Source organism: Paroedura picta, chromosome 6, assembly GCF_049243985.1.
Source record: "Paroedura picta isolate Pp20150507F chromosome 6, Ppicta_v3.0, whole genome shotgun sequence".
Lineage (NCBI taxonomy): Eukaryota > Metazoa > Chordata > Lepidosauria > Squamata > Gekkonidae > Paroedura > Paroedura picta.
The window spans coordinates 91,371,253-91,392,582 of NC_135374.1; the positions used below are offsets into that span (position 1 = coordinate 91,371,253).

Below are 21,330 nucleotides of genomic sequence, written 5' to 3' on the forward strand. Positions count from 1 at the left end.
AGGGTAGCTTCGAATGAGGCCTTTAATCTCTTGTTTCTAAATAAATCATGAACTGCTGTAAGTGGTTGCCTTTTGCTTCTTCCCACACTTCCCTCTCTTCCTTATTTTTTGCTGCCTTTTGATATATGTTTTGCATACTGAGAAATCCTCATAGTCCCCATTACGCCCCCCCCCCCAACTATGGTCACAGACAAAAATATGCTCTGGGTCACATCAGCATTTCTAAGCCTCCTCTGAGAATACAATGGAAAAAACTGGGGGGGGGGGGATAAAAGAAAGTGAGCTAGGACAAATTCAATCATTTCTGAATCTGGTTCATGTTAATAGGTATGTGAGCATTTAATACACTGAGCTGCCGTTGTTTTTCTTGGCATAAGAACATGTGTGCTAGACCAGTACAGAGTTGAAGACTGAAGAGAAAACAAACATCTGGAACAGAAAGCAAAATCAATATGGACTTCATCTTATCTGAATAATATATGTTTTGTTGCATATTATTTATTCAAACAATGAACGAGTTCAGAAATTATACCATTTATAAGCCTTTGCGCTGGTTGAGGTCGGCCTAGTGGCCCCTCTCAACTCAGCATCCTTCTTGGCAAGTGGGCTGCAGAAATAAGAGGGGACTAAACCTAAGGGCCCTTGCGAAAGGAATCCAGTGTGGGCCTATCTTAAAGCATAGGTTGACTGGGCTGTTTCTGTCTCCAGTTTAATTATGGGCCCACTGTGTTGTATAGGTTGATGCTGTTGGTTGCTTTTAGTGCTTAAAAAAAAAGCAATTGTGAATTTGTAAGCTGATCTCAGCGAATAAGTGGGGACCACTTCCTTAGAAACAACAACAGAAAGGAAACAAACATTTCAACTGGAGTTCAGGCTTGCTGGGGCTGGGGGGAAATTGAGGTTATGTCTCCTTTCACCCATGCTAATCTGTGGGTTTTATTTTCACTAGATTGCTGCCGTTTGCAGGATTATGTAGCGCCACGGTCTGCTTAGTTGAAACCAGCTGGAAATGGGCATTAATTTTTAATCGATAAAAAGAGCTGGCCAATTGCACCAGGCTCAGCTTGCTGAAGGGGGTGGAGGGAGGGAGAGAAATAGCCTCCCCTCGGCAAGTTAACCAGATGCTGTTTGGAAGAAACTCCACTAGGGGGAAGCACACTGTAAGGAATCCCCCCCCCCCCGTCCGATTAGAGCAAACTTCTGCAAACTTCCCCATCTTCTCGGGTTGCTCGAGGGGTACGTATTTCCGTTGCACTGACGCTGGGTCGGGCAAGAGGGGGAAAAACATCTCTCCCTCCCTTCCTGCTTATGGCTGGGGGAAGGTTCCGCAGTGGCGCAGCCTCTCAGCCTTTGCACTAAACTGGGGCTTCATCGCTGACCTTCGTTTCTTTGGATCTACCGGCTAGAGAGTGTCAAGCAGGAGGATGTGAGGGCGATCGGGTGGCGGAGCAGCGCGCCGAGGAAGGGAGGCACTTTCCGCAGGCTCGTCCAACTCCGAGCTCGGACGCAGCCGCTGGAGCGAATTGCCTTCGGATTAGCCGTCGCCGCCTCCCTGGGGGATCTCTCAAGCCCTCTCCGGGGGAGGGGAGGGGAGGCGAAGGGAGGGCGGGGCTTGGGCGGCTGCTGCTGCCTGGCTGCTTAATCTCGGCAGGCGAGAAAGGGGCAACCCCTTCCGCGGAGCGGTGTCGTGTTGGTGGGGCTGAGCTGCTCCTTGACGGGGCGCGCTTGAGCCCGAACGGGGCAGCAGGCAGCCTTGCCCGGCCGCGGCTTCAGCGAAGACGCCGAGACTGGGAGCGCCTTTCTTCTTCTTCCCTCCCGTCGGGAGGATGGGACGGCGCGCCGCCGAGTGAGGACGGAGGCTGACGCCCGCGGGGACGAGGGTCTCGCCAGGCTGCGATGGGCCAGCGAGGGAGCCGGAGGGGCACCCGGAGGTCTGCGCCCCAAACCGCGACGAAGCGCCCGGCCGGTCTCCGCCACAGCGCAGGTGTTCTCCTCCCCGCTTCCCCCGCGGCCGAGCCCCGCTGCTCCTGACTGACTGCGCGAAGGGGAGAGCGCCTCAGCCGTGCCCCGCCTCGGTCCCGACGGAGCGGCCGCAAGACGAAACAGGTGCCGCCGGTCTGCCTCGCCTTGGCAAGCAGCAGCAGCAGTCGCGCGCCCCAACTTGGCTCGGGGAGACCCCCGGCGCCTGACAGCGGAGGGGCGCGCCCCGGCAGGACCCGGGGGGTTTGCACTCATTGCGCCGCTCCCCGGGCAGCTGCATTCCGCCCCCTGCCGCGGAGAGAAGGCGGGCCGAGGAGGAGGGGGCCCCCACGCCAGGTCTCCCGGAGTCCCCGCCCTCCGGTCGGCGGCCCTGGCTGACAGGCCCTAGGCGGGCTGGGTTCGCTTCTGCTGCCATGTGCCGCCGCCTCTCCCGCGGCCTCCCGCGCTCGTCTCCATGCTCCTAGGGGCGTCCTGGCTGTGCTCCTCCAAGGCGGCCGCCGCCGCCGCCGCAGAGAAACGGGCTGCTGAGGAGAGGCGGAGGCGGCAGGCTGCTGCCGGAGGAGGAGGAGGCGGCGGGGGCAACGGCGAGGGACCCCCCCTGGCAGCCGCCGCCGCCGCCGCCGGAGGCAGCATGGACGAGTCGTCGCTGCTGGACCTGCTGGAGTGCTCCGTCTGCTTGGAGCGCCTGGACACGACGGCCAAGGTGCTGCCGTGCCAGCACACCTTCTGCCGCCGCTGCCTGGAGAGCATTGTCAGCTCCCGCCACGAGCTGCGCTGCCCCGAGTGCCGCATCTTGGTGGGCTGCGGCGTGGACGAGCTGCCCGCCAATATTTTGCTCGTCCGCCTGCTGGACGGCATCAGGCAGAGACCCCGCGGCGGCAGCAGCAGCAGCGCGGGTAGCAACTGCGCCCCGGGCAGCCCCACCACCCAGGCCAACGGCGGGACCACGAGCGGCCACAGTGGGGGCAGCCCTGCGGCGGCGGCGGCGGCAGGGGGAGGAAGCACTTTCGTCACCGCCGCTCCGCCAGGCTGTCACCCGGCGGCGACTGCGGCCGCATCCACCACCGGCTCGCCTAGTACAGCCGCCGCCGCCGCCGCTGCCTCAGCCGCCGCCAGCCTGCGCGAGCTAGCCGCCGCCAGCCGCAGCGCCCTGCAGAAGGTAAGCGGCCAAGTGGCCGGGCCGGGGGCGGCTTTGCCCCTTCCCGCCTTTTCCGTCCCCCCTCGTTCGGCACACGCACAGCGCTCCGCCCCAGCCAGCGGGCTGCCGGCACACACCCACCCACCCACCCGGACCCGTCACAACAACACGCAGGCACGCACACACTCTCACACCCCTCAGCCAGGTAGCCTTTGTTGTTTGGTGACTTTGTGTTCGGGATGCAGGACAGCGTTCTAATTTCTCTTTGCCGATTGACAACTTTGTTAGGCTTCCTATTGCTGTTTTGAAATTCTAGGGGACGGGGAAAGGATTGGATTGCTGTGTTTGTCAGGACAGATGCACAATACAGTTTTCGCTTTCTGCTGAATTCCTAGAGAATGTCTTTAAAAAAATAATCTCGTTTTTCCCATTTAAATCCTAGGAAGAAGGGAAGCATTTGGGAAAGGGGGGAGAAAATAATCCTATGCAGAATTACTTTGTATCTTTTAATTGCTGCATAAGAAGAAGTGTTCTGTGCGGCATGAAAGCTTGCATACTTTGTGATCCTTGATCGGCGCTGAGGAAGGCGTTGCTTTACTGATTCTGTGCGTTTGGCATAGGAGAGGGCGTTCTAGCAGGCTGAGCTGATTGTCACTCAGTGCTGCATGGCTAAGACCTGGCTAAGTGGTACAGGAGTCTGTCTTGTTGCAGCTTGCCCTACAGTTTGCTGTAGTTGGGTAGATTGCATGCTACCCAACTACAAGTGCTTTGTTCGCAGAACCTCTTTGCCTTTTCAGAAAATGCCTAAATGCCAATAAATCCTTCTGTGTCTGTTGTGTGTTCTGATACTTGACGCTGACTGCTTCGGTGGGAGGCGTGGCGAGGGGCATCAGAGCATCAGAGCCAGGGCTTGCTTGATAGTTTGCGTTTTATTTGCTCTTTGCATTAGCACGTATGTAGCTCAGTGTAAGAGATCTGAAAGGTTCCTGTTATCACATTGTCTATCTCCAATTGATCATTTCATTTGGGTGACTATGGGTGACCAAGATTTATACGAGCACTTTCTTCTAGTGTGAAAATTTCTGAGGGGTCTGACACTCCTTTCAGGGATGGCCTGAGAAATGACCATAGCTGCTGGTGGCTTCAGGTCACCCAGTAGCTCCGACAGATGCGAGAAGTGGCATTGTGTTAGTTGCTAGACTGGCACAATAAGGCCAACTTCTCCATCACTTGCCGATCTCTGTATAGATCTACTCAACCCTATTTATTCAGGCTCCGGTGGGTTGTGTGAATGGGTGCCCAGCAGGGCTTCATGGTTGTGTGTCGATGGATATGGAAGCAGATAGAGCAGAAAATACAGGGTAGCAGAGGAAGCAGGGAGACTGATGTGAATTTCTGCAGTAGGGATGTTTTAGCTTATTGGCTAATAGAACAAATAATTTGCAGAAGCTAATTCTGTAATGAATATGTAGATTATATTTTATCATTCCTTGGTGGTATTATAATACTGTGAAGACCCATTTGTTTATTTTAATTGAAGCTTAGGAAGCACTGTGTATAAACTGAAGTTTGACCAATATTATTGCAGCAAAATGCTTTGGAAATGGAAAACCTTTCCCTGATTTTTAAAGTCGCTCCTTTGCTGTCATGATTGTTAGTATTATTCCTATCATCCGTGGGCTTATGAGTGAATGAGTGCAAATGAAATCAGAGTCCAGTAGCACCTTTAAGACCAACAAAGATTTATTCATGCAAATGGTTCTGGGGAAATGTTTAGTCTTTTCAACAGACTCACAGCTTTGAAATGGACACAGAGTTACTGGTTCCTGCAAGGTTCATTGCAATGAAAGAAATCTGAACAAATCTCCTTTTTTAAAAGAAAGTAACACTTCTCGTACCTACTGATGTTGCTGGATTGTAAAGCTTCCCTGAAAATAAATTGAGCATCTCTGTCTGAACTGCACAGTATGAGATAACACATCTTGGTCCTTGTGAAGAGCTGTAGACCGATGTGAACCCTGTGTCTTTATCTTGTTGAGAGGCTGAACTGAAAAATCCCATTACATAACGGTAGATTTTTTTTGTTAGAAAGGAATGTAATTTGCAATTGTGCTGCTGTAAAGCTGATGCTTCTGTCACACTTTTCAGAAATCGTAAAAAATGTTCTAGCAATACGTTTTGCACTCACAAGAAATGAACCTGGTAGAGTTGCATGGTTGGCTTATCCTTTTCATTTGCTGTATTTTAAAATTCTTACCAGTGTCAGCTGTCTTCAAGAAATGCAGGTGGCAATGGGATGTTATTCACTGAAAGATTTTTAACAGGCCCCAAACTATTTTGATGGTTGCTTGTGTTGCATTGTATTAGACTATCCTCATGTTGTCATGAATCTCAAATCTATAAAAAATACAGGAATACCTCCTTATTCCAGGACCCAATTTCCAAAGCTAGCATGCTATACAGGGAAGAAGTGCCAGACAGGTTCAGTGTTGATGAAAGGTACAAGCGAGGATACAAGAACTGTATGTTTTGCATTATGCAGGTGGGGGGTTTCTGTTGCTGTCACCCTGTGTAGGTATATTACAGGAACATGTTTTTGCATGCGATACAGTCAGGAAAATCCCAGTTCCCAGGTGCACAAGTTATAAATACACTAATGCCCCGCTGACTTACCATGCACTTTTAAAAGATGCAAGCATTCACATTAAAATGTTTCTCCCCATTTTATCAGTTGACAAATCTTTGTGCAAGGTGATACTTTTTGATATGTCTCTTATTCTCCTGTATACAGTGTGTTTTAGTTTTGATATTGTTTAGATTCTTTGGAATGTTTAGGGGGACACATACAGTTGCTAAAATAAATCAGCAATAGTAATCTTTATTTATTTGCATTTTTGCTGTGGGTATTTTTTTTTTGGCTGTTTTTGGTTGGTGGGAAATGAAGAAAGTGTTGGAAAGAGATGGGGTCTGTTGAGCCAGACTGGCAACTCCCCAGCTCATGGGCCAGCAGTGGAATCCCTGACCATTTTTGTTCCCATCTCCCCTCCCTCCCGGTCCAGAGCTCTGCCCGAGTAACCAAGGCATTGGCAGCACTGCTGAGTCCAGCAATGTGGGAAAATAACAGGCATGCTTTATGCCAGGGGTAGTCAAACTGTGGCCCTCCAGCTGTCCATGGACTACAGTTCCCAGGAGCCCCTGCCAGCAAATGCTGGCAGGGGCTCCTGGGAATTGTAGTCCATGGACATCTGGAGGGCCGCAGTTTGACTGCCCCTGCTTTATGCCATCATTTCCTCTCAGATCTGCACAGGCACCATCAGAGTCCAAAGAGAATCCCTGAGATGCTGACAGAGCTGTTGGGGCTTGGCTTATTGTGTCTGACTAAGTACGACCCTTTTGTTTGCTGCCACACTAACATCTTCATGGGATGGGTAAAGACTGCATTTTTTTCTGGGTCTTGTCTCAAAAAGGTTGCCAGGCCTTGGTGTTAAACCAGGGGTAGTCAGCCTGTGGTCCTCCAGATGTTCATGAACTACAATTCCCAGGAGCCCCTGCCAGCAAACGCTAGCAGGGGCTCATGGGAATTGTAGTCCATGAACATCTGGAGGACCACAGGTTGACCACCCCTGTGTTAAACATTAAAGAACGTGATTTGCAATTGTTACTTTCTATTTATTGCTGTACGTTATAAGGAGTTCAAATATTGTTTCCCCCCCAATGAAATGAAAGACCTCCTGGGTTATGTAAGGACAGTGTGTTGTGAAGGTACTTGTTCTTTGGTTGATTTAGCAGTACCTTCCTGTTCTCATCTTCCTCTCACCTCCACCATAAACTTACTTGCTTAAGATTGAGAATCACCTTACAAGCTTCAGTGCCCCATCTGCAGATTGAGGCTAATGAGGTTTATTGTACAATATTCTTGTGCGGATTGTTGATGGTTTGCTTATTAAGTCTCTGTACCTTCTTAAATGAACGTGATATTACCTTTTTGAATAAAGCTAGTGAGTTGTTAGTTTACATGTTATTTGATTTGCTGCTGTTGCTTTTTAAAGCAGCCCTGCATTGTACGCAGCCTTCCAAACTGAGAGATAGAATGCATTGTAACTGAAGCACCTGTCAATTTGGCAGTCATTATGCTCACTTACTGTGATTGGGCAGCAGATATTTCATCAGGCAGTTTCTAACAGTTTTTAATGTGAATATTTCTGATATTGCATCTGTTTCTGTGCAAGGCTTCGACCATAATAAATCATTTACTCATTCATCAGGCAAGTCCAGCTGTTCACAACACTTTGAGCCTGTTCAGCAGGTTACTTTTCATGTATTTCAAACAGTACAGTAAGTTGGCATCAATTGGGGCTTGTGTGCTCTAGGAAAACCCTGTGGGATTTGTAGTTTTCTCTGCACTGACCTTTCATCATTACAGGTCACATTGCAATCATTTAACTAACATTTGAGCAGGCAAGATTGATTTATAAACAAGTAGTGTATTTTTTTTAAGTTCTCACCATTTGGTATTCTAAGTCTGTTTTATCAAATTTGATGGCTTCTCATCATTTTGGGTCGGCAGCATTTTATTCATGTTTAAGTACAGACAAATTGAGTTTCACTTGTGGAGTTTAATGACTTTGATTCCACAGTGACTCTAGGGAAAGGTTGATTTCCTCTACTGTACAAGTGCAGAAGAAGGGCGCAAATCATTAAAAAACCCAAAGTTAGCAACCACAGCTACTGTGCAGTCAAAAAGCTGTTCAGCATGCTTCTTGGCAATGAGCTATGTGATCACAGCTGTGGGAAATGGTACGTTTGCCAGCTGAACATGGTTGGTCCAAAGTTCTCAGCAGCCCCACTGTATCGTGATCTGCTTCTTGCTTGTCCAGCCTCTTTGTTTTTGCAGTTCCAGCATGTTGCACAATTAGGAAGATAATCGAACCCTTAGTGGGTCATCATTCATAGCTGGTGGACTGCATTTCTCTTGGTGGGTCAGATATCAGAGGCCTGCCTTAAGAAGATGGGGTGGAGGCATTTTGAGGATGCTGATACTTGAGAATACCTGATAGACTGAACTTCTTAGGTTGGCATCTCTGTACTTGTGGTCATCTTGGAAACAGCATTCCAGCGTGATAATGTGCAGCCTTAGAGGACAACCTTTTCATTTTTCCACTTCTCTGAACTTACCAGTTAATTCCTAGAGGTGCTGTGGTTATTGGCTGACTGCCCAGCTGGTTACAGTAGACAGATGTTTTGACTTGTAATGCAAGAGTGTCTGAAGTCTGAGAGTTAGGTGAAGTTTACAGGTAAATCCTGTGGGGATTACCTCACACACTCGTATAATGAATTGATCAAGGTTATTAACAGAAATTAGAATGCTTAATTACATGTGAGGACTCTTGAGACTTTGGTTCTAGCAAGGATTTATTTTAGCCTTATTTCTGTATATTTAGCTGAAGGGAATTGTGCAGTTGTGACCCCAAACAGGACTATAGCAGTGCTTACTTACAGTGTGCTTTTGATCAAGTACAAGTACTCTTGCTAACCTGTGCAGTTACCTAGTAGACAGTGAGTTCTGTTGTTGTTGTTATTGTATTTATATCCCGCCTCCCCCGAAGGCTCGAGGTGGCTTACATAACCCCATCCCCTAAAATCCATACGATAACAATAAAATTACAATAGTTAGTAACCAATTGGTCACAGTAGCAACAATGATGGCATAATCTTACTCATCTAGTCTGCGCATCCTCCACTACAGGGGGTTGACACTCTCTACCGCCAGTTTGTGAGGGGGGTGCCTGATCTTCCTTACCGCCCGGCCTCAACCGTAAGCCTGGCGGAAGAGCTCTGTCTTACAGGCCCTGCAGAATGCTGGTAATTATCTGTTAATTCTGCTGAAAGTATTATAAGAAAACTATCAATCTTCCTATAATACATCCAGATTGCTGGCATTTATAACCATCCATAGAGATTAAATACACCTGTAGCTTCCTGTAACTAGATTGCACTTGCAATCTTATTTAATGTTAGACACCAGTTACTTTCATCTACTATCATATTGTAGAGATTGGTCATTATTAACATTGTCTGCTTTAGAATTAGCTTACTGGTGATGTGCTTCTCCTGTAATATGAGGTTCAGTTCACTTCATTCTTTATGCATTGTCTACTAACTTGGGGGGGCATCAAAAGCTGATTTATACATGTTTAGGTTCAGAATGTTTTCAAGACTTATCTCTGACTGCTGGAAAAATGCTTCATGAATGCCCTTGGGCTAGATTGTTTAGCTGTTGCAGCTAGTACTTTGGGTGGAAAAAAGATCATCCAGTGCAAGCTTTAATTCTTGTATCAATTTTACTGCTTTGCAAAAATAAACTAGAAAAAAATAAAATGATGGTGGCTGGATCACTGCCTAGGTATGGAATAAGAGACTGTTTCACTCATTATTGATGTAACAGAGGTTTGCTCCTGTGATAGCATGAATGTATCATGAGTATGATGTCACTGCTTTCCATGATCGTGATTGTTTGGAAAACAGAGCTCCTTATCATGTCTGCCCGACTTATCCTCCATGGTACCTAGTTTGGTTCCCAGGTTAGCATCCACCCAAATATTTTACTGATGTTCTTATCACCTTCAGAATGTTCTCTGAACTATTCTAAACTGAATTCCATTACTTGTAGTGGCAGAAAGGCACATAAGGTACAAGGTAGCTAAACTTGTTTTGTTTATTTTAATGGATCAAATAAGGATTAACTGTATTTCTGAAGCAACTCTAGATGTCCTTTATTATGTAGCACATTCCGTGAGCCCACACATATACCTCTATTTCAACAGATTTGAACTTTCTTATAAAAAAAAATTAAGGAAAATTGTTTTTTATGAATTCATAACCACACAAATATGCAGTATTAGGAAATGCTTGTGGAAACAGGATGATTTCAAATACTTATACAACATACTAAAAAGGTAGCCTGAGAAAACATGTGCATTTTTACACAAGAACCTTTGACAAAGCAAGACTCAAAATTCATAATAGATCTGCAGATCTAAAAATAAACTTTCAAAAGGTTCTTAAAAATACACTTCTGCATTGGGAACAAACATTAAGAAATGTTAGTCCTAAAAATAAAAGCCTATATACTAGTTCTTTTATAACCTGTGCTCACTACCCATTTTGAGAAAATCTCCAAGAATTAAAAAAAATAATTATAAATCAAATAAATAAATAATAAACAAAACTGCACATATAGACAATATAAACACAATAATATGTGAGCTCATAAGCTGACTATGCATGTTCAATTCCAACCTAAATTCAGCTTCCTGAGTCTCTGTAGTTTGTATTATTCTTCCCTACAACAGCACTGCCAAAGTGGCTGCTTTATCTGCACGGAGGCCTGCCAAGTTCAATAAAAGACTTCCTCGGCTGTTAAGTAACTCTACAAATGTTCCCAGCTGTAGGTCAAAGGAAATTTTCAAGACAGATGACAATTTCAGGAAACATGAAAACATAATGGCACCATTTAACAATGGCATCTCCAGTATTCATACCAATCTATACCTTGGCAATTCTAAACAGGTATCCTCAGCAATGCATGTCCTGTTATGCGATGGGGTTTACTCCTAGGAAAGTGTCTTTAGGTTTATGGCTTTGATCTGTTCTCACTGGATGTGTACTCTTAATTAAAGCATTATTTTTCTTGAAAGATATATATTTGAATTTATATCAACTCATCTGTTATTCTATTATTGCTAATACTAGGGACAAAGTCCGTTGCATTCAGGAATACAACAGGCGCTGGATTCGGGTGGGATAGAAGAACCCTGCAGATGGCCTCTCCCTCCCCCCAGGACCTGGAAAGGCTGCGGGCTGGAAGCCCCCGGGCAGGGAAGTCACCGGTAGGGGCACTCTCATGCAGCAGAGATTATTTCAAATTGCCATTATTTCACATGGATGTTTCGGGAGCTGCATCATAACCAGATGTGGATTGCATTATGACATAGATCAACCTTTTGACTGTGGAGGTACCCCTGAAATATTTTTCAGGATTTGAGGTACTACAGAAGGTTTAACGAAACTAGATAAAATCCCGAAAGAACTGTTTAACCAACCATCTCCCATCAAAAGCCACTGGGCCAACAATGCTGAAGATTCTAACAATAGAACTCAGCAAAAAAAAAAAAAAAAGAATCTTATTTTGAGGGCTTTCTGGTGCCCATGAAGACACTGTGCATTTTGTAGTGACTGTGATTCGTTGAGACCCAGGATGAGTTTCCTGAATGTGTGGGAGTTAATTTCATGCGCCCTTCCGTCCGAATTGGCCAATGATGGGCTTGAAGGGGGTAGAAAGGGGTCCCAGGTGGGCATGTACACAATTATGCTTTCCAACCATATTCTGCATGAATTGGGGTTTCTTGAAGCCTGATGAATGGTAAAAAAAGTTGAGAAATGCTAACTAGATACTTAATACCCTCTTCTCTGGGAGGGGAGGATCTATTTGTTCTGGAAGGGGTTTAGCACAGGTATGGTTCTACTTACTAGGACTACTGGGAGGCTGAAGCCAAAGATCTCAGTAGCATCCAAGAATGAGCAGAGGAACAATTCTGGGCAATTCCAAATAGACTTTTTCTGGGTTACTTTGAGTACAAAACAGAATCAGTCCATAGTTACGTTCAAACACTGGTAATGAGGTAAACAAAATACCGTGTATACTCACATATAAGCCGACCCGCATATAAGTCGAGGCATCTAATTTTACCACAAAATCTGGGCATGCTTATTGTCTCACATATAAGCCGAGGGTGGGAAATGCAGCAGGCTACTGGTAAATGTACAGGTTAGCCTAAGCGCTTAATCCATGCTCAATCATCACAGGCTTGCCCATCCAGGCTCCCCCCTCAACAAATACAGAAAAGTCAAGAGGATGAATAGCTGCTGGTTTTTGTACTCACTAACCAAAGGAGTCTCAAAGCGGCTTACAATTGCCTTCCCTTCCTCTCTTGATGCCAGACACTCTGAGAGAGCACTGAGAGAACTGCTCTGTGAGAACAGTTCTGGCAGGAGAACCAAACAGTGCCCCTAGGCCAGCAAACCAGAGCAGAACAATAGTACCCAAAGTTGGCAACCTACCACAACAAGTACAACAGCTACCAAACTGGGGGCTACAGTGCCCTCCAGAATAAAACACTGAAATAAAGAACTGTAAAACTGAAGACTGAAAGAAAGAACTGTAAAAATCAACTTTTAAAAGAAACACAACCCCAAGAAGAAAAGGCAAACAATGCTGCCCCTCAGAGAAAAGAAGAAAGAAACACTAGAAGAAACAGTAAATCCCAAAGCATCTCCCAAACCCACCCCACCCACAGAAACCAAAAAGAATAGTTTGGAAGAAGCGATTAAGAAAAGAAGGGGAAAAATATCAGAAACCCTCTGTTAAACCGTTGATGTCCTACAAGCTGCCAGAGTAGGCTCAGCTTTCAAGATATTTGTAAAAGGCAATGGTTTGCTGGGAGCAATTAACTCACTTGCAAAGAGCTTAGTTTTTAAGATCTTTGCAGAAGGTAACTGGAGGTCACTAGCTCACTTTCAAAGAGCTTAGGTTGCAAATGCAATGCTGCTGGCTGGGGGCAGGCTGTTAATCTACCCTCGTATAAGCCGAAGAGGTCTTTTTAGTGCTACAAAATGTGCTGGAAAACCCGGCTTATATGTGAGTATATACAGTACTCATAAATATGAGAACTTGAAGAAAGTAAATATTTTTTGTGATTTAAAAAAAAACCCTTTTTTTTAGTTGGCAACTTTTCAGCACGTAGACCAAAAAGCCACTGCCGCAGGAAAATCGCTGTAGCAAGAAGAATGTTATGTGCTTGAACATATCCTTGACATCCTTAACACAGGTTAGCAAATGCATCTTTGAATTTCGTGTGATGGATTCTTCTTAGACTTCTTGTCACTTAAAAGGTCATCTTGATGTGAACAAGCCTCATGGCATAAATTTTAAAAATCAGACTGCAAACAAAGGAAACAAAGTAAATGGCAATCAGAATTTTGAAAGAAAAAACAGCACAGATTCATTAAGGGAAACAATACACGGTCTAAGTAAATAACTGTATCCCATGAACAAAGCGAAGTCATTGGAATTCCCTTTTTAGATAAAGGGGCAGAGGCATCGAATTAGAGGCCTGAACCCACGGTATTGCCAGCTTGTCACCATTTCTGCATCCCTGAGGAGGCCAGGCCCCATCCTCCTGCTCCTGCCCCCCTCTGGATCCAGTGCCCGATTTAAAGACCTATTAGACCTGGGCTTGGGGAATACATTCTTCCACCCTGCCCCAAACTCATAGATTTCTGTTGAAGAAAACAGGCATTATTCAGCCAGTGTTAAGCACTTTTACAATCTACTGACTTCAGAAGTTAAGTAAATCAGATGCCAGTTCTACAGGAGTGCTTCCAATCTCCTGAATGTTGAACATGGAATTTATCTTCTGTTTTTTCTAAGTTTCTAGGCATGGCTGTGAAAATGTACTTAGAACAAAAGAATGTAGGTAATGCCTACAGTGAGAAGAGCTACTGAATAAGATTCTAACAGCCCAGGGCAGAACAGTCTTCTTGCAAACCTCTCAGCCTTATCACTTGTCTAGCAAAACAAGAAAAAGTATGCAAAATAGATGCATCATAGGAACACAGATGTGGGGTTGACATCACCGCTCATATAATGTTTTAATTTGAACTGGAAGTTAAATCTCCAAAAGGCATCAGCCATCAGTTTCCAGTAGACGTTAAATAACATAATAAAGAGATAAAATATAACTCTGAGGATTACCTTAACATGATTGCTGGCACATACATCTAAAAATCCCAAGCACTACTTTCCAGATTGTAACAGGGCCTAACTCTGAAACCAGGCAGGTGTTCCAGAAGGGTATCATGAAAGCTGCTAAGAGAATCAGGAATTAACAGGATAGTACTTCACTGGATAGAGGTCATAAGTCAGAGTAGCCACATGGGAACTGATTTTGGGCAGTGTCATCAACTCAAATCGGTGAATTTATACAGTAATATTAATTCTCTGTGCCTGTCCTTCCATGACTACTTGCTAAAGGCTTCCTTAAATACTTGGTATTCTTCAGGATCCTTGCTTATTCAGATTCTGTCTTCATCCAAGGTTCTCAGAGCAGCATACTGAAAGGTACTTGTTTTGTCATTTCAACAAATGATAGGTTAGGCTGGAAGATTAGCCCAGGGCGACACACACTGACTCTCATAGCTGAATAAGGATATGAACCTCAATCAAAACCCAGCATTTTATCCTGCATACCATACTGGCTCTTTCTGTTATTTCTTTGCAACTTTTGTTCCCTGCCTTTGTTTTCTTCACTTCTTTCTGTTAGGGCAAGGGTAGATGTTAAATCCGTGGATTCGAAGGAAGCCAAGCACACTGGGAGTTCAATCAACTCTTTATTAGGATCTTAGCATGGTGGTACAAAAGGCAAAACTGAACCAACAAACCCCTCAGAAATCCTAACATATACAATCGCAAAAAATGGATCTTCCCGCCAGTGTGTGCCATTGTTCAGTTTTGCTTTAAATTGACTGGATCCTGGGACGGGGATCTTGCAGCACAGTGGGAAATTACATTGCCCATGCCGATCCTACCTCAGATCTCATGCTCAGTCCTCAGTAGAATCATTAACTGAACCACATACATAACTAGATATGTTTTGTTGGTGCCATTCCTTCAGCTCAGTTTAGTCTTGGTTTAGGAAGCAATTCTAGTTTTGTTGGTGCCAATTCTAGTTGCTGGTTTTGACCTATAAAACCCTAAACAGTCTGGGACCCTCATACGTGTGGTACTACCTTCCCCAATATAACCCTCCTTGCCCCCTCCGGGCTTCATCACAGGGCCTACTTCCGGTGCCTGGTCCACAAATATCTTGTTCATGCATTAATTAATTAATTAATTAATTAATCAATTCATTCATTCATTCATTCATTCCGCTCTAGGGTGGTTTACTTAGAACATAAGGATAAGTACAGTATAATTCAATAACACCATGTAGAACATAATAGTAACAGTGGTTTCAGTAACTAGTGATAACAATTCCAATCACAATTCCTGTTAGCCATGGTCCCATAGGTTGGTCAATTTGGGATTCAGTTAATGGGGAGGGGTTTCTGGGGGCCCAGTAGTTATTGTTGGTTCAGTCGACCTCAACCAAATGCTTGGCAGATGGGCTCCATTTTGCAGGCCCTGTAAAAATGTATTACCTATTGTTCACTAGGGCAAGGGTCTGCTTGGTGGCTTCTCCTTCCCTCTGGAACCAACTCTAATAGGAAGTTCATGCCCTGCAGGATCCATTAGGATTCTTTTGGGCATGTAAGGCTACCGAGTTTTGTGCAGAATCTGTCTGTCCAGGATTGTTCTAGAGCTGATGACCAGTTAAATTGTAAATAGAATCTGTTTTGTATTTATTTGAATCTTTAGTTTTTATTGTTTATTCTAGTTTTAAGGCTATGTTTGTGTATGCTGTGAACTGCCCCAGGTCCTATGATGAAGATAAGGTGCTGATTGTAAACCAAATAAATAAATAAAATTTAAAAGAGCAGCCAACCAAAATAGAAGTATGTCATTGTGCTCCCCCCCCTTCCCCCGGACCGATTCTGTATGGAGATGTAAAATGTGTGCCGCCTCCTGCTTGCAAACGCACGATAGTAAATTGCGCGTTTGTACTCTTCTTGACAGGAGACTCCTCCCATGTTATCCCGCTGTCTTGTCATGGATTTTTGCCTCCCAACGAGGTGGCGGAGTAGCTGGAAGGGTGGACATCCCAAAGTTTCCCCCCAGCTTCTCAGGTTGTCAATCAATGCAACCACCCCTTCACAGAGGTGTTTTGGGGATTCAAATCTCCGTCCCCCATCCCTCCCCGCCGAGTCCCAATAATATAAAAATACACTTCTTTGTTGCCACGGAGACACACCACAACAGTAAATTTACACTTCCGCGTTGCTATGGGATCATGCCACAACAGTAAAACATTTATTTATATCTCTTTTTGGCGTTCTTTGTATAGTGGTCTGTATTTATGTTTAGGTAGATTTGTGATAAGCTGGCCATGGTAATTGGACCCTGAGGGTTGTGTGTTCCCAATGAAGATTTAAAACACAGAGCACGGAAGCTAAGCTAAGGGCTGCTTCATCACACAAACCCCTCTTTCCCCGTTCATACCCCACCTGCAGAAAACACAACAGGAATATGTTTTGGATTGGGTTGCTGCCCAATCCCCATATTACTGTGTACACTGAAGAGAACATTCTATTTGAACAGAGGACATGTCGCTTTGCAGTCCAATAGCTATACAGACCACAGCATTTTTTTTTCCTAAAAATATTTTGATCTGGAAATGGGGAGGGGAAGGTGGGTATGAGGGCAGGGACAATGCTACCAAGACTGTCAAAATGTTTCTCCTTTCACATGGGCTTGCCCCTGTTTGCGCCCCGATTTGCAGTGCGACAAGAAAGAGGAAGCAGGATTTTGTGATTTCCCTCATAGTGGAGCAAACTCGATGAAAACTCGTGCCAACTCCTTCACAGCTGCAGGTTGCTGCTGATGTCATGAGGAAGTAGCACTAAAACCCGCGAGCAACGAGAAGCTGTGCAGGGGCAAATTTCTCATGCATTCGGTCCCATTCACATGTTCAAAACCACAAATGGTTTGAAATAATTATTAAAAGGTTTAAAAATATTTTTGACATGAATTCTCTGTATAAAGTTACTTGTTAGGAAGAGAGAATATATAGTAAGATGCTGGAAAGAAATAGGCTATAATAAGCAAAAAGAACAGCTTTCCATAGGCCAGGTTTTGATCTGCTTAAGCCCCACTTTCATATTCTGACTGTAGCAGTAGACTTGTTTAATACAGTTCTTTTGCCAGGGCATCCATACAGCTTGGAATTTGCATAGGCCCTTCTTGCATGAATAGTGCTTTTTACTGCTAATTTCTAGGGCCTTTTTTGGGGAGGCAATTCTAGTCTATTTCTCATCAGTATATATAGTGATGGTGTTGTTCTGTTAAACATGGCAAAAAAGGAAAGAAAGCAATATCACTGCACAGCTGTGGAATTTTTAGGCATGGATGATTTTACAGTAAAGTACAGTCAAGCGAGTGTCTATAAGTGGCTTCTCATAGCTATCTTTCCAGCGCTTTAACCAAACAATTTCCGGTCCATGAATAAAATCAAGACTTTGCAGGGTTGTTTAGTCTGGGCATTTGGGAGTTTGGAGTAGCTAATGTGTTCCAGAAGGTTAACCACTGAGAACTCCCTTGTCTGGAAAGCTTCCTCCCCCCCCTTTTTTTTTTTAGATGGGTCACAACACATTTAGATCCCTCCCAGGCAGGTAACACAAATCTTTGGTCCTCTTTGTCATAACGTGAAGGAGGCCAGTTTTAGACACATTGCAATTGCCCAAGCATACATATTTCCTGTCTGTTGTGTTACCTGGAAGCGAATAAAAAAGAGAGACTGCTTCACAGTTATGATTCATTTTCACATCATAAAGACATTATATGGCTCCTACTATTTGGAAAGCTCATTGTGTTCCCATAAAAGAGTAATGTGCAGGGCACAACTATATCTTGTTCACACCTCCAGAAGGGATAAAAGTATTAATTTTTAGCTGTGCATAGAAAATGCAAATATTCTCTTTGCAAATGAAAAGCAAAAGTCACCTTAATGCTGTCTGTGGAATCCTAAGCCGAGTGACACCTATCTGTGTCCATTGAAGTTGGTGGAATTATAATGGTGTTCACACTGGTTAGGATTGTGATGCTACAAACACCAAACACAAGAGAATAATTAACAACAGAGCCTCTGCGGACGGATGAACAAAACCGCTCTGTGATATTGTGTCTATACATAAACTACCCATCCCAAGTAACCACATAACCATACAACTATGGTTATGTGGTTACTTGGGATGTGTAGTTTATTATATTTATAAATAATATAAATATTTGATTATTAGTGGCATACCTTGTGGCGTGTTAAAGAGGATTTCATAGTGTAAGACAAGTACTGTCAACAGGATGGGGCATACAGTGAGTAACACAATAGAATTTGGACTGTAGAAACCAGGAAACAAACAGACATCTCAAACAGATTTAAAACAAAGCATGAACTTTTAAACATGATATGCTAAGTGGGGTGGGAACAATCTTGTATGCAGTATACTCACAGTTGTTAGGTGGCAGTACAGTGGCATAGGTCTCTATTGCTATACCAATGAACCGTTCTGATCACTTCATTACAGTACAGTTCTAGTTGCCTATGCAAAATGTCAATTCACAGTGTCAGGCATACAATTTCCAAAGCTCAGAAGAAAATCAGGCGTGGCCTCCCAGTAAGCACCTGTACATGCAGACTCAGTTTGCAAGACCTGGGCAAGGCTGTTAACTATAGGGCATTTTGGAGGTCGTTAATTCACACTGTAAGTCTGAATCAACTCAATAGCACTTAACACACAGAGTTAAAAAATAATCCATGTCTAGTGTTAGGATACATGTACTCTGGTGGTCTGTGGTGAAATAGCTCCCCATGAGTACTATTTGTTCAGTGTATGATGTACCTGATACCCTTGCTCACGTTATTCAGGCTTGTCCTACTTTCTCTGGTCAGCGTAGTTTGATTCAGGATTATATAGTTAAGATTGAATTGTAGCAACGAACTGTCAATTATCAACGCCTTGCTTGGTGAGAAGGATTATGCTCTACTGTCCAAAATTGTCAATGTACTCTGCTCAATATTAAGATTTAATGCGTTTGAACGGTCGTTTGAGTTGTGTTTATCTGTAAATATTGGAGTTTTCTTTTATGCCATTAAAGGTCATCTGTATCTGTTCAGTATAGGTGTCCTTCATTCAGATCTTCAGGCATATCTGCAAAAGGCTTTTGTACTCCTGCACAGGCACATCCCTTTGTGACTTTAAGCTCTTACCTATGTGCTGGCATAGCAAATCTTATAATTAAGCTATTTATTTTGGTTAAATACTTGTATCCCACCTTTTCAAAATGCCCCAAGTGGCTTACAAAGTATAAAGGCATACAATTATAAAATGTAGCTGTGTGTGTAAAGTGCTGTTGAGTCACAGTGGAATTATGGAGACCTCAGCATGGGGCTCTTAAGGCACATGAGAAGCAGAGGTGGTTGGCCATTGCCTTCCTATGCATTCTTCCTTGGAGGTGCCCCATCCAAGCACTCACCAGGGCTGACCCTGAATAGCTATGGGGATCCGATGGGACCGTGCTGCGTTCCCTCCTGTAAATGTGATTTGAAAACACGTCAATATATTGAATTAAAACATTGTCATGCATTAGTTACTTCCATCAAAGGCACGTCAAAATAATTCTGCTTTGCGCATTTTATGGAGCAGTTTTGTACCATGGCTGGCCAGCTAGTCCAAATTGTAGCTAACAGAGTGTTGTATAAGAGGCCTTTCAACAGTTGCCAGCGGCCGTCTTGCTATGTTTGGGTGCTGCATTTTTAAACAGCAGTTCTTGTTGCATCCTTGCACTGTTCTTTATTACCCTCATTTCTGGGCTTCAGAAGATTTGTCGTCACTACTTGTTTTGCAACTGCTGATGCGTTTTATTTAGTGGGCATAGCACAGCATAAAAGGGAATATTTATACTTTTTAATAAAAGATTCATTTTCTGTTTTGTATGGAGCTGCTTTTTGGTCTCTTGTGATCTGCCCGCCATGGATTTCATGGATAATTAAATATCAGAACTTGTGGGACTGTAGTGTTATTTAGCAGGAATGGCGATATGCTGATTTTACATGTTTCTAAACTTCCCAGGCTCAATGGTATAATTTTTCAAGCTAACAAATCATATTCTATAGCATGCCAATGGCATTTTATTGACCTGTCATTAGATTTTCTCAGACTGCTGTTGTGCAGTGAAGTCAACCCTGAGACTGTTACATTTTGGAAAGCTTATTCTGTTCTTCACAGTATATTTTGTAGTATTTTATTCCCCACAAGGTGTATTTTTATGCTTTAATTTGCAACAGTAAAATTGTTACAATAAATTTTGTTAGTCTTTGAAGTGCCAAAAGACGGTAGCTTTTACTGCATCAGGTTGACTTGACTAGGAATATAAACTTTCCTGAAATTTCAAAGCCACAAGGGAGCTGGGAGTAGAAATTGGGAAAGGGGTGAAATATATGCAATTCTTGATCTATCCTACACTTATTTTGCCTCTTTCAAAACAAAAAATATATCATCTATAACCTAGCTACTTTTTGAGACATTTATGGAATGGAAAACTGCTCTAGGCCGTTATCCTAGGAACAGTTTCCTGGGAGAAAGCCCCACTGAATAAAATGGTCCTTATTTTGAGTAGACTTGCTTAGAATTTTCCCCGTAGTTTTCTGTAAGCAAAATTGTGACTATACCCAGTAATTGAAAGAGACATTGCCATCTGAGAGGTAGCAATCCCCCCTCCCAAAAAAGAGAGATTGCTTTTCTAGTAAACACAAACAAGTCTATTGTTTGTGCAGGAATAGCCTCACACGCTCCCAGTAGGACAAGCAACATTTGTATAGTAAGTTAAACTGTGTAACATTGGAATCACCAAATTCTTCAGTGGTATATCATCATTATGTACATTTGTTGTTGTTGTTAGTTGCGAAGTCGTGTCCGACCCATCGTGACCCCATGGACAATGATTCTCCAGGCCTTCCTGTCCTCTACCATTCCCCGGAGCCCATTTAAGCTCGTATCACGTACATTAAGGTATAATAATTGTGTACAAAATTAGTTACGTATAAACCATGGATTTATCTTTGAAAAAACACTATACACAAGACTTATTATATAACACTCTACATCAACTTAGATAAAATCCTTCCCACTATACATTTTGAGTAATACCTGATCTTAAAAGGCATTTCAAAATTTTCAGAGCTCCTTAACTTTTTGAAGTTTTCATTGGGAAAATTGAAAAACAGTCCTGTTTTTTTTTCTTAATCTGATTTTTTTCTATCTCTGCCAGTCCCTGGGTCTTCAATTCCCTGAACTTACATAAGAAGAGCCCTACTAGATTTGATCAGTAGTCCATCTAGTCCAGCATCCTGTCTCACACAGTGGCCAGCTGGTTCTTCTGGAGGTCCAACAACCGGGCCCAGAAGCCTGATGTTGCCTTCTGGCACTGGTATTCAGACTTA

The 21,330-nt window shown here is 43.8% G+C and overlaps 1 protein-coding gene across 2 annotated transcripts in view; it reads left to right on the forward strand.

Annotated features, from left to right (window-relative positions):
* The first annotated feature begins 1,275 nt into the window (after window positions 1-1,275).
* SH3RF3 (SH3 domain containing ring finger 3) overlaps window positions 1,276-21,330 on the forward strand; it is a 238,939-nt gene continuing 218,884 nt past the window's right edge. For both annotated transcript variants that reach the window (XM_077343628.1, XM_077343629.1), the window contains exon 1: window positions 1,276-3,139. In XM_077343628.1, coding sequence (XP_077199743.1) covers window positions 2,435-3,139 — 705 coding nt within the window. In that variant the 5' untranslated portion in view covers window positions 1,276-2,434. The remainder of the gene's footprint in view (window positions 3,140-21,330) is intronic.